Source organism: Heloderma suspectum, chromosome 1, assembly GCF_057233095.1.
Source record: "Heloderma suspectum isolate Gila_16-S chromosome 1, 16-S_ref, whole genome shotgun sequence".
NCBI lineage: Eukaryota > Metazoa > Chordata > Lepidosauria > Squamata > Helodermatidae > Heloderma > Heloderma suspectum.
The window spans coordinates 374,111,288-374,128,453 of record NC_139458.1 but is presented as its reverse complement, the minus strand read 5'-3'; the positions used below and the strand labels follow the sequence as shown (position 1 = coordinate 374,128,453).

The window sequence follows — 17,166 nt, the reverse complement described above, 5'->3', positions numbered from 1 at the left end:
CATGATTACCAGGGCATGGATCATTGAAGCAAGGATGTCACTATACAGGCAAAGTTGTAGCTGCTGTATCAGCCCAAGGTGGTAGAAGGCACTTGAGCCTCAGAAGACACCTGTACCTCTAGTGACAAGGCTGGGTCTAGAAGCACCCCCAAGCTATGGACTTGATTCCAGTATTTGGGGACTGCAAATCCTTCCAAGACAGTTAGCACACCACACACCTGGAGTGTCAAGCCACCAGCAGTACGTCTGTCTTGTCCGGATCAAGCTTCAGTTTATTGACCCTCATTATATCCATTACCCTGGCCAGGCACTGATTAAGCACATCCACTTCCCCACGGGGATCAAATGAGAAAGAGATGGAGCTATGTGCCATCAGCATACCAATGCTGCTGCACTCTAAGTCTCCTAATGACCTCCGTCAACAGTTTCAATGTGGATGTTAAATAGCATTTGGGACAAGATGGAACCTTGTTGGACCCCAGAGCATGCTATGGAGTTTAGCACACACACCCCAGCACCACCTTCTGTAAATGGCCATCCAAGTATGAATGGAACTATTGCAAAGCTGTACCACCCACGTGCAACTCAGACAGCTTGTCCTGAAGGATGCCATGGCTGACAGTATCGCAAGCCACTGCGAGATCCAGGAGAATCAACTGGGTTGCACCCCCAGGTGGGCTCCCACACTGGAGGCATTCAAGATGAGCCTGGACAGCCATCTGTCGGGGATGCTCTGACTTGGATTCCTGCATTGAGCAGGGGGTTGGACTCGATGGCCTTGTAGGCCCCTTCCAACCCTACTATTCTATGATTCCCCCTAGTCTCTCTCTCAGCAAAGCTCAGGGTGACCACTGCATTTTCTGTGCCAAAACCAGGCCTAAACCCTGACTGAAGGTGGATCTAAAAAGTCAACTTCATCCACGAGTGATGGGATGAACCATCCCATCTGCTACCACCCTCTCAAGCACCTTGCCCAGGAAAGGGACGTTAGCTACTGGCCTATATTCAGATCTGCTGGATCCAAGGTTGTTTATTTCAGAAGTGGTGTCACCACTGTGATCAGTAGGGAAGAACTGGTAACCTTTCAAAACGAGCCAATCATCCTCTCCCTTCTGGAGTTCATAGGTCATGAAGGGCAAGAATACTTGGGCTAACTTAAACAAGCACCTTGTTCACATCCTTGGGGGCAGCTGTGCTCTCTGACATGATGGGATTTGCTCTGTAAAAATCATATGAAATCAAGAGGATCCCTGCCAAGGATCCCTGTTTTGCACCGTGGCTTTGCCCACAAGTGGCTGATCCATGATTTTTCTGGTTCAGTTCGCAGAGGCAAATGTGTTCTGTAATTTGATTGTGGTTTGGTGAATTTGCTTTGTAAAAAATCACATGAAATCAAGGGGATCCCTGCCTCAGATCCATGTTTCTGTGCCATGGCTGCGCCCACTAGTGGCGGGTCTGTGATTTTTCTGGTTCAGTCCACGGGGTGCACGTGCTCTGTGATACGATGGTGCTTTGGGGTATCTTTCTTGTTAAAATAATGGGGATCCCTGAGGATCTCTGCCAAGGATCCCTGTTTTGCACTGTGGCTGCACCCACAAGTGGCAGATCTGTGATTGGTCTGGTTCAGTCGTGGGGGCAGATGCGCTCCGTGATATGATGGTGGTTTCGGGGGGGGGGGGTGTCTCCCTTTTAAAAATCATACGAAATCATGAGGATCCCTTTTTGATTTCATGGATCCTTGTTTTACTTTCTTCCCGTGAATTACAACTGCAAACTGCTGTGCAGCCCCCCCCGGGAAGAATCCCAGCAGACGCCCATGCCAGGCTGTAAAGGAAAGGATGCCATGCCTGCGCCTTTGGAAAAGTCCCTCTCTTACGCGGAGGCGGCCGCCGACTCTCCAAATGGGCGCATGGGGCGCGGCGGAAGATTAGGCCGCGTGTCCCAGGGGCGACCTCCGGCGGGGACAGCAAGGCGGGAGGGCGAGCGGCCTGGAGGCCGGTCCTGGCCAGAGCGCGGCAGGCGGCTCCTCCTCTTCTTCTCACCCAGGCTGCACGCGGCATCCCAAGCCAAACACCCCTTCCTCGGGAGGGGAGGCGGCGGCGGGCGGCCCTATTAATGGCGGGGCTGCCCCGCCGCCGCCTCCATCGCCGCCGAGCGCCCCCTTGGGAGGAGCATGCAATGCTCGCCGAGCCTGGTGGCGGCCCTCAGCGCCCTGCTGGTGGCCGTGGGGCTCCTGCACCTGTGGCGAAACAGCCACCGGCCCATTCGCTACGGGAAGCACGACGAGCAGCAGCACGAGGAGGACGAGGGGAGGAAGGGCAGTGCCGAGCCGCCGCGCTGCGCCCACCTGTCCGCCCGCTGCGCCTGGTTCCTGCAAGAGCTGCCCGCTTTCCTGGTGCCCGCGCTCCTGCTGGCGCTACGCAGCCCGCCGCGCTTGGCGCCCCTCGGCTGCAGGCTGCTGGGCGGCATGTTCTGCGGCCACTACTTCCACAGGTAACTCGCGAGGGGAGCCGGCTGAGTGGCGGGCGCCCGCGGGCAGCCCGCCACTGTAGTCGAGGCGTCTTTGGACGCTTGGTTCTCTCCTTCAGGCTCATCTGATTGGTTCTCCCGATGCTCAGGGCTGCCGTTCTCGAGATGCTTTACTCTCGAGGAGTCTCTTTGCCCAGGCTAGTGGGGGGGGGGGGGGGGAGGACCGTCCGCAACTGCAACTTTCGCTGGAGGCTGCGGAACTACTTTTGTAGCACGAACCTAGGCATGTTTACTCGGACCCAATTCTGATTCTGTTCGGCGGATCCCAAGTAAGCGTCTTTCAGTGCAATCCTATGCATATCTACTCAGAAGTGAGCCCCACTGAGTTTGATAGGACTTATTCTCAGGGAAGTGTGTATAGATTGCAGTCAAAGTCCCACAGAACTGTCGACCTTAACGTGTTAGTAAGGATGCCTGCAAATTCTGAATTTAAGGTAAGTGAAATAGTTAGGATTTCTGATGCTTAATTCTGTATGTCCCTTTCCTACTTTATAAAGAGCTGGCTTTGTTTTGTTTTTAAAAAACCCTCTACCAGCTTGGAGAGTTTTCACTTCTGTAAAGTCTTCTGCACCCCCACCGGGAACACTGCAGTTTATTCTATCAAAATTTCAGCCTCTATATAAAACGTTTTCCACACAGGGAGGGGTAAGGGCTGGGAATTGAAATTGCAGGAACAGCCTGCTTTTCAGGGCACAATGAGACTACCAGCCTGTGATGCGTTCTTGTTAACATTTTATTGACGACTATGTAACAGTTATTCTCCTCCCATAACCTTTCCTTTTCACCTTCACAATCATTTGTCTGCTGCCGTCCTATTCTACATCACCAGGTTTTTTAAATACAACTTACTAAGGAATATAAACATAAATACTTAACAAAATCATGGACACAATAGAAGTTCTTGTGAGGACTGTTAACAGAGTTCCTAGGCAGAGTTTCCATATAGGCAATAGCTTTAAACATAGGACCAAACTACACATTGCACAGCAGATCCATAACCAGATCTCCCAACGTTTTTAGTTTTTACTTTAAAACAGCCACAGTGGGCTCCAGATTTGATCAGTGCAGCAGTTCTGGGGGAAGGTTTTCATTTTTTAACTCTTTTCTCTTGTAGCATTTTTCAGATCTAAAATGTACCCCTCAAAGGTTCTGTTAGCACTGTGTGTATGTGTGTAGAAAATCCCACTGAATTAAATGGAATTTACTTTCAAGGGTCTGTGTATAGAATTGCAGCTTTAGAAGATTAAGGGTGCAATCCTATGCATGTCAAGACAGAAAAAAAAGTCCTAGAACTCCCAGCATTCCCCAGCCAGCTGTGGGAGTTCTAGGACTTTTTTTCTGTCTTGTCATGCATAGGATTGCACCCTAATAGAACTTGCTTTCAAGGACGTGTGTTTATTAGAACACCTCCCCCCCCCAGCCCCCATCTATCCATAGAATTGGCAACACATTTCAGGTAAAATTGGCTATGAAAGAACAAACAAAAGTAAAACCTTTAATGTGTGTGTTGAAGGCACTCTATAAATGTCACATTAAGTGTGTTTTCATTAAAAAGGAATTGAAGATGGTATTAATCTTGTTATAAACTGTTGACAAGAATAAGACAAATATTCCTAACGATTTTTATTGGCTTTTAGAGGACGTGTAGCCAATAACCCTCAACTATATGAAGATGTGACATTTGTGTTTGGCTTCTTAAGATTAGCAAGTATGGTATTGGCAAACTCTTCAAATAGAGTGAAATGTAAAAGACAAATCTAATAAAAATGGGACAGTGTGCTGGGAAGGGATAAAAATCTATGAACGTAATACCAAGGGATGCTAAAACGTTGCTTTTGTGACAAACATTTAGCCCAGTCCAGTGCATCTTTACTTAGGAGAGAGAGACTGCTAGCCAACCAGGGCTAAACCCTGGACCGGGCAATGAGACAACCAGGCCTAAGCCTTCCCACCTGCTTTGGCACTAGGGGTGGATGAAAGTCACTTACCTGTCGTCGAAGCTTGTTCGCGGTGGGGGGGAGGCGCTTCGCTGCTCCCCCCGCGAAGTTCAGGCCGGGGGGGGAGGCTTCCCACCTCGCCCCGGCCGAAATTCAGGCTGGGGGGGAGGCTTCCTGCCTCGCCCGGCCGAAATTCAGGCCGGGGAGGAGGCTTCCCGCCTCGCCCGGCCGCGAACTCCAAAGTTTTTTTAAAAAAACAAAAACGCCCCCATGATAGGCTACGTGACGATTAACGTAGCCTATCACGGCTAGATCTGCAAAGTCAGCCGTGATAGGCTACGTTAATCGTCACGTAGCCTATCACGGGTGACTTTAAAAAAAAAAAAAAAAAGTGCGTACACTAATGGCGGCCCCCATAGGGAGCCGCCATTCGCGTTCCTTATTTGGTCGCTGTAGTCTACGTAAAGCTTTACGTAGACTACGGCGACCAAATAAGGAACGGGAATGGCGGCTCCCTATGGGGGCCGCCATTATCCATACGCGCTTTTTTTTTTTAAGTCACCCGTGATAGGCTACGTGACGATTTACGTAGCCTATCACGGCTGACTTTGCAGATCTAGCCGTGATAGGCTACGTTAATCGTCACGTAGCCTATCACGGGGGCGTTTTTGTTTTTTTTTCTTTTATTGGAATGGTGGCGGCGGCAGCCGGTCAAAAGACCGGCTGCCACTCCCGCCCCGCACGAACACCCGCCGAACCACCGGCCGGACCCGCTGCCGAGAGGGACATTCGGCAAAGGTAAGTCCCGTCCCGGGGGGGGGGGAGCGGGGGCGGGGGGGCGGAGAATTTCTCCCCGAAACTTGTTCGGGGGGCCGAACACGTTGGCGCTCGGCCTCCTGAAGTTTCGGGGAGAAATTCTCCGCCATCCCTATTTGGCACACTTTCTTGTGTTAGGGGCCTTTTTGAAGAAGCTGCTGCTTTTAAGGTGACTGGGAAGCTGTGGGGACCCTTTGGGGAGGATCCTTTGTGTAGACCTGAGTCCCTGGCCCAGAAACTCTGTTTAGCTTCATAGTCCCATCCAGAGGTGGCCCTGGATGGAATGTCTTCACTCAACGCAGAGTTAAACCATGGAATTCACTACCACAGGATGTAGTGATGGCCACCAATTTGGATGGCTTTAAAAGTGGGTTGGACAAATCCCTGGTGGAAAAGACTACTAGTCCTGATGGCTCTGTGCTACCTCCTGGACCAGAGGCAGTGAGCCTATGTATACCAGTTGCTGGGGAAAATGGGTGGGAGGGTGCTGTTGCACTCATGCCCTGCTTGTAGGTTCCCCGTCGACAGCTGGGTGGCCACTGCATGGACTAGATGGACCCTTGGCTGATCCAGCATGGCTCTCCCTATATTCTTATGTTCTATATTTGGGACAAATGGGGCAGCAACCCTCTGCCACCCAGTTGTGGCAGAAAAATCCCCCCACAACCAGGTACATTTGCTCCAGTGCACTGCATGCAGCTGCTGATTGCTGTGTATGCTCTTCTGCCCTCCTCTGACAATCTCAGTAGAATATGGAGTATCTGCCCTCCCCTCCCCTCCCCTCCCCCCCCCCCCAGTGAGCACCAGCCACCATCTACACTTTAAGATCTTTGCGTGTCGGTGTAAGGTTGGTCAGATGCTGCTAAATTGGAAACTTTCCAGAATTATTTTTTGAGATTACTTTTACAGTTGCCATATGGCTCCCCTGCAGTGGTGCAAAGAACTGAGGGGGTGGGGGGGTGAGGAGGTTAAAAAAACACATTTTGTCCTAGAGGACACATTGGCCACCTCGCAGAGAGCAGCTCGCTGAGTGCTGACCTGTGCTGGTGGAGATGAGGTGGACTTCCCTCAAGGTCTGCACACGATGGGGCAGTTCCTCATCCCATCAACTGTACCACTTGGACAGCGGCCTGCGGAGAGCAAAGGGAGGCACAGGGAGAGTGTTAGCAGTAAGCAGTGATTGGAAGCTGCAAGACACAGTCCTTGGAGCCGAGTGAAGAGCCGGTGCTTGTGAGGGCGTAAGGGAGCACAGGTAGGAGTGGGCGGTGCCTCCTAAAGTGTTCATCCAGCACTCCTGCCTCAGCATCATCCCTGCCGGAGGAAAAGGATAGACTGCAAAGACTGTGATCTTACTCACCTCTTCCCCCTTGGGGACTGCAGTGTACAGCAGCAGCTCTTCATTCTAAGCCATGCAGCCCAGCTCTGATCCTGCAAGGCAGAAATGCTCATGAGCATCTGGCCATCAGTGTCAATGGTTGGAGCAGAGCTTTGCCAGCAGAGAGCTTAGCTGCATGTGCTTCCCTCATGTACGTGGCACTGCTTCCCGCTGCCAGGATGGAAGAGTGTTAGTGCGATACAGTTGAGGCAAAACCCTGTTTTCATATAGGGCAAAGGGGTGGCGGTGTGAATCCCAACTGAAATAAATGCAGCCCCCGTTCATTTTAAGGGGTCTGTTCAGAAGACTTGCAACCAACTATGCCCTGTATGAAAGAAAGGCTGAATGCCCAAGAGCCTCATCCACAAACAGTGCCCAGCGTGGCGTGTTTTGGCATTACCAATGCAACATACTGTGTAAGACAAACCACACCTAAAAAAAGATATTGTAGGACTGGAGAAAGGGCAGAAAAGGGCAACTAAAATGACCAAGGGGCTGGAGTATCTCCCCTATAAGGAAAGGTTACAACAGCTGGGATTGTTTAGCTTGGAAAAAAGGAAGGGAGACATGATAGAGGTTTACGAAGTTATGCATTATGTGGAGAATGTGGACAGGGAAACATTGTTCTCCCCCTTTCATAATACTAGAACCCGGGGTCATCCCATGAAGCTGATTGGTGGGAGATTCAGGACAGATACAAGGAAGTACTTCACACAGCACATAATCCAAGTTAGGAATTCGCTACCACAAGATGTAGTGATGGCCACCAATTTGGATGGCTTTAAAAGGAGGTTAGAGAAATTCCTTAAGGAGAAGGCTATCAATGGCTTCTAGTCCTGATGGCTATGTGCTACCTCCAGTATCAGAGGCAGTATGGCTAGTTACACCAATTGCTGAGGAATATGGGCGGGAGGGTGCTGTTGCACTCATGTCCTGCTTGTGGGTTCCCAGTCGACAGCTGGTTGGCCACTGTGTGAACAGAATACAGGACTAGATGGACTCTTAGGGCTCAATCCTAACTAGATAGGTGGCTGCCTCCGAACTCGGAGGCAACTGCCTATTCAAAGCAAGGCAGGAGAGGCAGGGGCGGGATCATTCCCTCCGCTCCTCTCCTACCCTGCTGTTTTCTGCTAGACAGCCATTTTCAGCTGTCTAGCCGCAGGGGGCTGACTGGGAGAGGCGGCTGCGTGTATGACACATAGGATGTGTCATACACACAGTTCTGCTCTCCCCACCCCAGAATGCTCCCAGCCCAGCTCCTTTTCAGTCACTCCGTGCTCCTCTTCTGAGCCTGGAGGATGGGGCTTCTCTGTGGGGAGAAGTCAGTTTTCTGGGAACCAGAAAAGAGCATATCCGATGGCCTTCTAGACAGTGTCTAGTGGCCATAGGATTGCTGCCTTAGTCTGATCCAGCATGGCTCTTCTTATGTTCTTACAAGCAACTGGTATGTATGCTTATTTTCTGGTGGATGCTATGCTTTTGCCACCATCCCTCCAAAACCCAGTCTAATATGAGCCCTTTGTTCTAGATCTGCTTTGCTTTCTTTCAAAATTTTAATAAAGTGTTGTTGAAAATTACTAGATTCTTTAGCTCATTTTGGAATTTTTAGTGTTCTTCTGATTTCTTAGAAATAGTAGTGCAGTCCTCCTCTCTTAGGAAGATCAGGATGATAAGGGGTGGGGAGAGGATAAATATGGCAATGGACTGCGGAATAAATGGCTAAAAAGCCATGAACTGATTAAATTTTATATCCACAAAATATTTTGGACACTACATAAATGCTTGATTTTTTTCTGCATGCACCAATGAAGTTGTCTGTTGTATAGGGGCAAGGCAAAATACTCAGGAGTAGTTATGAGATAATCTGAGCTTGAATTCATTTGATTCAGATGGAAAGAAAACATTTGTTTTTAGACAACTGAAAAACCTTAACATATGTTGCAGCAATGGAGAGCAGTTTCTGTCTTCTAAAAGGTACAATGATACATCTTTGCAAAAGCTCTGCTCTCACTCTCTCTCTCTCTCTCTCTCTCACACACACACACACACACACACTGTAAAAATTAGATTCTGGATTTTGGGGTTAGAAAAGTGCTTTTCATCACTCACCCCAGTGATGCACATTATCCACATATTTAATTCCATTCCTAACTAAAATGAGATACTGGATGGAACGAATGGCTTAGAAACTCTTTTGAGTGTATAAGGTTTATGAACATGTTTGAACCACCCAGAGAGCTTCGGCTGTTGGGTGATATAGAAATGAAATAAAGCTTGGTGAACACACTGAAAAGGACAAATGCTAGGGGAAAAGGAAAGAAATGTCTGCAGTGATCCCCAGAGGTGGACCACAGGAATCTTGAGGAAAGAAAACAGGAAAAACAGGATTTTTTTTAAAAAATTAACTTTTGTATACTTCTATTTATAGGTTTTAATTGTACAAGTTTTAATGTTGTAAAGCCGCCTTGTGTCCCAGTATGGGGGGAAAGGTGGGATATAATAATAATAACAACAACAATAATTGTCAGTGGGCTTACAGCCCTGGGTGCTGTAAACAGTCTGAACACAAGAAGAAAGAGCAGGTGGTATATCTTCAGATATATGAGTGCATGTGACAGCTGAGTGGTGAACAAAAACCAAATTCTATTTAGTAGATAGTTTTTGGAAACAAATGAGCAAGACTTTGGCTCTCTTCACACCTTGTTTTTTTAGCAGGATCATTCTGCTTTAATCACTAGTTTTCACGGGAGCTTTAAATGCTGCCGCTGCTCTCATGCTGCTATCTCACAACTTTCCTTCCCTCTTCCCATGTTATATGAGAGCGGGGAAAACCCGGCATTTTCTGTGCTTGTGATTGAAGTCGCAATTTCTCCCCTGTGTATTTCCCCTTTAGTGCTTTGTCGCGCTTCATGTGGGCGTGTGCTAGGGGCTGGCCTGGGTGGTGTTGAACAACATTGTCATGACAGCAAATTGGGGGCGCAGGTCACGGACCATGCTTCCAGTGCCCGTTTCTCCCTCTCTCCCATTCCACAAAGGGCAAAGTGGTTAATCATCCCAAATGCTGCTCCAAGATCCCCTTGAACACAGCAGTGCTTACTTCTGAGTAAACTCATTGGCTGTAAGGCTTTCCTTTCCTAGGAGTAAGTGCCACTGAAATCTGTGTGGCTTGCTTCTGAGCAGGCATGCATAGGAGTGCATTGTAAGTCTACTTAGGGTAGCAGTCTTAAGGTCTCCCATCCCCTTCAATGCATTTACTTTGAACCTCCCCCTCCCATTGACTTCACTGGCTGCTGCTTCTCCCTTTTGCTCACCAGATTGATGGGCTTTTTTCCTCCCAGGGTGGATGGGGGAATCTCTCTTCTCAGCAACACAGGAGAAAGGCTTGACAGTTAGGCTTTCAATGGGTATTAAAAGTGCCTTTTCTCCTCCCCTGAATAAATTAATCGTGCAGAGCTTGGAATGGTCATTTTAAATGGTTTCCTTTTGGGGTGTGGAGTTGTTTTAGATAAGGCAGTAATGTCGAGATGGTTTTCCATAGTACTCCCTCCCTCCCACCTAGCCAGCTGCTATTTCTTCTCCTAGCCCACCTTGCAGGGTCGTTGGAAGCCAAAATAAGGGAGAAGACCAACAACAGCACCGGCGGGGAGGAAGCAAGCAGGGTCTAATGAAGAAGGTGTCCCCCGTGAAGCGGTCGCCTGAGGAGGGGCTGCTAGGGATGGCTTGGTGCATTGACTGTATACACGTCTGTTTGTGGATTTCTTACTTCTGTAGTTGGGAACCCGGAAATAGGTATACACTCAGTAGTGCAATCAATATACTGCATTTATTTCCATCACACACTGACATATTTAGCAGAGAAGGATTAGCAGTGCCAGAAAACTTGGGGTAAGCCACTGAGGAGACTCCCTCTCCGTCGGAGGAAGGAGGGGACCAGCTCCCATAGCTCACTATCCAGGCCACACTAGAAGGGCTTACGACTTCCCTCCTGCCGTGGAGGACTGGAGGGATGGGCAGAGCCATCCATCATGTTACAGGAACCAACGATCAGGGGAGGGGAAGGGGTATGGAGCCAGCAGCCCCCTTCTGTCCTGATTGTTCTGTGCAGCTCCACCCAGCCATGAAAATATATAATGTGGAGGGGCACACTATGAGAGATGCCTTTATACAGGGCCAGTGTAAATCCCGGAAAGGATCTGGAATCAAAAGGACCGGTTTGTAGTGGGATAAAATGCCAGGTGTAAATACAGCCTTTCTTACAATTCTGTAAAGTGTGACATTTAGTAGGAGAAGGATACTATTAACAGGAATTGGACAGTCGTCCGACTTACGTGCAATGGCACTGATTGCATTTAAGGTTGCATCTGCGACTGGATGCGCACAATCTCGTCTGATCTTGGAAGCTAAGCAGGGTCAGCCGTGGTTAGTACTTGGATGGGAGACCGCCTGGGAATCAGGCTTCCTGTATTGAGCAGGGGGTCGGACTCAATGGCCTTCCAGCCCTATGATTCTATGATCACGGGGCTGGCTACAGGTCCATGTCATTCTGAATTTACCCCAGTGTGTATCAGACCAGCATGGGACCCACATTCCATTCCACTGGTTATGTTCTGTGCATTGTCGCAGTCAGGCCTGGAAATGGCTTAAGACATCTTAAGAATCTCATCCACACTTTACAATGATTTGAAGGAAGGCAGACAGAAGGACCTGTACTATCTCTCCTGTATGTGGGCTGCGGGGCATTCAAGCAGATCTTGAAAATGTTTTTGTTTTGTGATTCTTTTTTAAAAATGCAAGCTGGTCTGTTTGCTGCTGCTGTTTGTATGTGGTTAGTTTTTATTGGTTTTGAGTGCAATTTTAATAGTGTGCATTGCATCCAGTGTTAAGTCCCAATCATTTCAGTAGGTCTGCTCTGAGTAGGAGTAACGTTGGGCACTCCCCTGTCAATTTTACTGTTTACTCATTTTTGTGTAAGCCAACTTGGGACGGTTTTTACCCTGCAAGATGGGGAATACATCTGTTTAACAGAATATGTAGTTGAAGCAGGCATGACTTGAGTCTCAGGGGTCATGTCTGCTTGAGGGAGGTAGACCTGCTCAAGTCGAATAGTTCAGCCGGAGAGAGGAAAGGAGAAGCGCAAACCCGCAGTCTGAGTCAGGAAACACAGCTAGCTCCTCCCATGCACAAAGAATAGCTCCAGAAAGAGGAAAGGAGATGGGAATTAGAAGGTGGGCATGCCTGCAGGGTGGAGATCCTTATTAGAAGGTGCTTTGTTGGATCCCAAAAGCGTATCTAGTTGTGGGGAGGCACTGAATATCCTTTCCACTGAAGCTGGTATTTTATGCCAAAATGTTTCACATCTTATAATTTTTTTTGTTTATTGAAAAAATCTTTTAAAATGTATAACTGAATGTATGATTGCTAATCGTTTATTCTGGTTTGGTGTGACCTTTCCACAAGACAGCTTTCAAAGCAGTGTTCTCTGTAGCTGTAAATCTAGCTGTAAGTTTATGTCTACCATAAATTATGGCTGAAAATCTCCATGGAAAATGTTTTAGCTGCTGCATATAAAACCATAAGCACCATAGAGACAGACTGCATGAGTCTGATTGCTTTCCTCATCCAATTTTTTTTAGTACTTCTGGAGCTGCTGTTACTAAATCTTTTTAAAAAATTGAAATAGCAGTTAATACTGTGGATGTACAAGCACTACCAGATTAAGGATGTGAACATACTGAAATCTCCAGTACATTCTTTCATAAGCATTTACTCCAACATATTTGCCTGTGATAAATAACAAGGCAGTATCAGATTTTATGGCAGCCTTTGCCAACCTGGTGCCCTCCAGATGCATCAGACTACAACTCCCAGCATCCTCCAGCCACCAGTTGTAGTCCAACGCATCTGAAGGGCACCAGATGGGCATATATGGTATGGCACTGTTGCAGCTGTTTGTACATTCCATGCTAATCAGTTCCAGGCAGGTGAAACAAAGTCTTACAATACACCATTCATAGATTTTAATTTACTCTGCTTCAAGATAACCGCCTTCTTGTGAGATTTCCATGGCTGCTGTAATTATGAGTCTGTACTTGGTGAGAAAGCTATCAATTAGGAAGAGACACAGGGTTGCAACGGAAGAACGATGAGTCAAGTACACAGTTGTTTGGAAGGTTGGCAAGTTGATATTTGCCTGCTTCTTTTCTGGTATGGCCCTGCTGTGACTGGTAGATACCCTGTAGCATCAGACTTCCTGTGCATGGGAGCGCATATTCCCATTGTGGCGCCTCTGTGCTAGCCTGGTGCAAGTCTCCAAAGGTTCAGACTACCCTGCAATAACCCTTACTTATAGTGCAGGGGAGGGAGAGCGCAACCATGGACTAAAGTGTGGCATCCAGGGATCAAAAAACTAAACTGGCTGGTCCTGTTTGTATATCTAAACAGAAATAAGACTGAGTTCAATGGGACTTTTTCCCTAGTGAGTATGCACAAGAGTGCAGCCTCAGACCCTGGGAATTTTATTTTTATTTATTTAAAATCATTTTATATTGTCCTTCCGTTGGTAATGTTCAAGATGGTTTATAGCGCTGACTGTACGTGAGAACCATGACTGAATCCACTTACATTTCGTGAGTGCGTCTTTAATATTTGCACTGACTACAACAGCTTTTTTCAACTGGGTGTCCTCCGGATGTGTTGGACTGCAAGTCCCGGGATTCTGTGGGTTGTAGTCCAACACATCTGGAAGGCACCAGGTTGGTGAAGGCTGGGCTACAGAGTCTTCTATGATACCCTGGTTTGAAATACAGTTTAAGGTCTATTAGATCTCCTTTTCAGAGAGAAAACGTCTGCTGGTATTCTGAACGCTTGTAAGAAGTGAAATACATCAGCTAGGACAACTGCTTACAGTTTGCCTGTAATTAAGATTTCAATAAGAGATACTAAATAAGACTGAAAAATAGGGAAGGTCTCTTGTTCCACAGGACTAGTAGAGCAACACCTGTTTATGCCAAGATTTTATTCCACATCTCATGATTGTATTATTTTATCAAGACCTAAAATAAAACCAAGAGTTTCTTATCCTTCTCCCCCCACCCCCAAGACTTCCAGTTGCAAAGAGAACATAGAAACCTGACTGTGGCGTTATATTGAATTAAGAAACAGTAGCCAATTGATTAATGTTTGTTCAAATGGGTAGTTTCTTTAAAAATCAGTTTGGTTTTTCAGTTCTAGATCCTTTTGTTCAGTCGTTCAGTCGTGTCCGACTCTTTGTGACCCCATGGACCATAGCACGCCAGGCCTTCCTGTCCTGCGCACTCTCCCGGAGCGTACTCAAGTTCATATTCATTGCATCGGTCTAGCCATCTCATCCTCTGCCGTCCCCTTCTCCTTTTGCCTTCAGTCTTTCATCAGGGTCTTTTCCAGAGAGTTTTCTCTTCGCATTAGGTGGCCAAAATATTTGAGCTTCAGCTTCAGTATCTGTCCTTCCAATGAGCACTCAGGGTTGATTTCCTTTAGGATTGACTGATTTGACCTCCTTGCAGTCCAGGGGACTCATAAGAGTCTTCTCCAGCACCACAGTTTGAAAGCATAAATTCTTCGGCGCTCAGCCTTCCTTATAGTCCAGCTTTCACAGCCATACATTACTATTGGGAAAACCATAGCTTTGATTAGACGGACCTTTGTCGGCAAGGTGATGTCTCTGCTTCTTACTATGCTGTCTAGGTTTGCCATAGCTTTCCTCCCAAGGAGCAAGCGTCTTTTAATTTCATGGCTACAGTCACCGTCTGCGGTGATCTTGGAGCCCAAGAAAGTAAAATCTGTCACTGCTTCCATTTCTTCCCCTTCTATATGCCAGGAAGTGATAGGGCCAGATGCCATGATCTTAGTTTTTTTAATGTTGAGTTTCAAACCAGCTTTTGCACTCTCCTCTTTCACCCTCAACAAGAGGCTCTTTAGATCCTCTTCCCTTTCTGCCATTAGGGTGGTATCGTCTGCATATCGGAGGTTGTTGATAATTCTCCCGGCAATCTTAATGCCGACCTGTGATTCATCCAACCCGGCATTTCTCATGATGTACTCTGCATATAAGTTAAATAAGCAGGGTGACAATATGCAGCCTTGTCGTACTCCTTTCCCAATTTTGAACCAATCAGTTGTTCCATGTCTGGTTCTTACTGTTGCTTCTTGACCCTCGTACAGGTTTCTCAGGAGACAGGTAAGGTGGTCTGGTACTCCCATCACTTTAAGAATTTGCCACAGTTTGTTGTGATCCACACAATCAAAGGCTTTAGCGTAGTCAATGAAGCAGAAATAGACGTTTTTCTGGAATTCTCTTGCTTTCTCCATGATGCAGCGAATGTTGGCGATTTGATCTCTAGTTCCTCTGCCTCTTCGAAACCCAGCTTGTACTTCCGGTAGTTCTCGGTTCGCATACTGCTGAAGCTTAGCTTGTAGGATTTTGAGCATCACCTTGCTGGCATGTGAAATGAGTGCAATTGTGCGGTAGTTTGAACAGTCCTTGGCGTTGCCCTTCTTTGGAATTGGAATGTAAACTGACCTTTTCCAGTCTTGCGGCCATTGTTGAGTGTTCCAAATTTGTTGGCATATTGAATGCAGCACTTTAACAGCATCATCTTTTAGGATTTTAAATAGCTCAGCTGGAATACTGTCATCTCCGCTAGCTTTGTTGTTAGTAATGCTTCCTAAGGCCCACTTGACCACTCTCGAGGATGTCCGGCTCAAGTTCAGTGACCGCACTATCATGGCTATCAAGGACATTACTATCATGGCTATCAAGGACATTAAGATCTTTCCTGTATAGTTCTTCTGTGTATTCTTTCCACCTCTTCTTAATCTCATCTCCTTCTGTGAGGTCCCTGCCTTCTTTGTCCTTTATCATGCCCGTCTTTGCACAAAACGTTCCCTTGAGATCTCCAATTTTCTTGAAGAGATCTCTGGTCTTTCCCATTCTGTTGTTTTCCTCGATTTCCTTGCATTGTTCATTTAAGAAGGCCTTCTTGTCTCTCCGTGCTATTCTCTGGAACTCTGCATTCAGTTGGATATATCTTCCCCTTTCTCCCTTGCTTTTTGCTTCCCTTCTTTCCTCAGCTACTTGTAAAGCCTAATCAGACAGCCACTTGGCTTTCTTGCATTTCTTTTTCTTTGGGATGGATTTTGTTGCTGCCTCCTGAACAATGTTACGGACCTCCGTCCATAGTTCCTCAGGCACTCTGTCTATCAGGTCTAATCCCTGAAAGCTATTCCTCACCTCCACTGTATATTCATAAGGGATATGATTTAGGTCATACCTGAATGGCTTAGTGGTTTTCCCTACCTTCTTCAATTTCAGCCGAAATTTTGCAACAAGCAGCTCATGATCTGAGCCACAGTCAGCTCCAGGTCTTGTTTTTACTGACTGTATGGAGCTTCTCCATCTTTGGCTGCAAAGGACATATTCAATCTGATTTCGATATTGACCATCTGGTGATGTCCATGTGTAGAGTCGCCTCTTGTGCTGTTGGAAAAGGGTGTTTGCTATGATCAGCGTGTTCTCTTGGCAAAACTCGATTAGCCTTTGTCCTGCTTCATTTTGTACACCAAGGCCATGCCTGCCTGTTATCCCGGTTATTTCTTGATTTCCTACTTTAGCATTCCAGTCCCCTATGATGAAGAGGACATCTTTTTTTGGTGTTAGTTCTAGAAGGTGTTGTAGGTCTTCATAGAACCGATCAACCTCAGCTTCTGCGGCATCAGTGGTTGGGGCATAGACTTGAATTACTGTGATGTTGAATGGTTTGCCTTGGATTCGTACTGAGATCATTCTATCATTTTTAAGATTGTACCCCAGTACTGCTTTTCCCACCCTTTTGTTGACTATGAGTGCTACTCCATTTCTTCTAAGGGATTCTTGGCCACAATAGTAGATATGATGGTCACCTGAATTAAATTCGCCCATGCCTGTCCATTTTAGTTCGCTGATTCCCAAGATGTCGATGTTCAATCTTGCCATCTCATGTTTGACCACCTCCAGCTTACCTTGATTCATTGATCTGACATTCCAGGTTCCTAAACAATATTGTTCTTTACAGCATCGGATTTTCTTTTCACCACCAGACACATCCACAGCTGAGTGTCCTTTCGGCTTTGGCCCAGCCGCTTCACTCTTTCTGGCGCTACTTGGAAATACCCTCTGCTCTTCCCCAGTAGTATATTGGACACCTTCCGACCTGAGGGGCTCATCTTCCGGCGTCATATCTTTTAGCCTTGTGATACGTTCCATGGGGTTTTCTTGGCAAGAATACTGGAGTGGGTTGCCATTTCCTTCTCCAGTGGACCACATTTTGTCAGAACTCTCTGCCATGACCTGTCCGTCTTGGGTGGCCCTGCACGGCATAGCTTATGGCTTCCCTGAGTTACGCAAGCCCCTTCGCCACAACAAGGCAGTGATCCGTGAAGGGGTAGATCCTACTTTTCTTATTTTACATCTGGGGGTGGAACCCTAAATGTTCA

The 17,166-nt window shown here is 47.1% G+C and overlaps 1 protein-coding gene across 1 annotated transcript in view; it reads left to right on the top strand.

The window, feature by feature from the left end:
* Positions 1-2,173: 2,173 nt before the first annotated feature.
* The window catches only part of SRD5A2 (steroid 5 alpha-reductase 2), a 49,133-nt gene continuing 34,140 nt past the window's right edge, over positions 2,174-17,166 (top strand). Inside the window, exon 1 of the mRNA XM_084832358.1 lies at positions 2,174-2,493. Coding sequence (XP_084688484.1) covers positions 2,174-2,493 — 320 coding nt within the window. The remainder of the gene's footprint in view (positions 2,494-17,166) is intronic.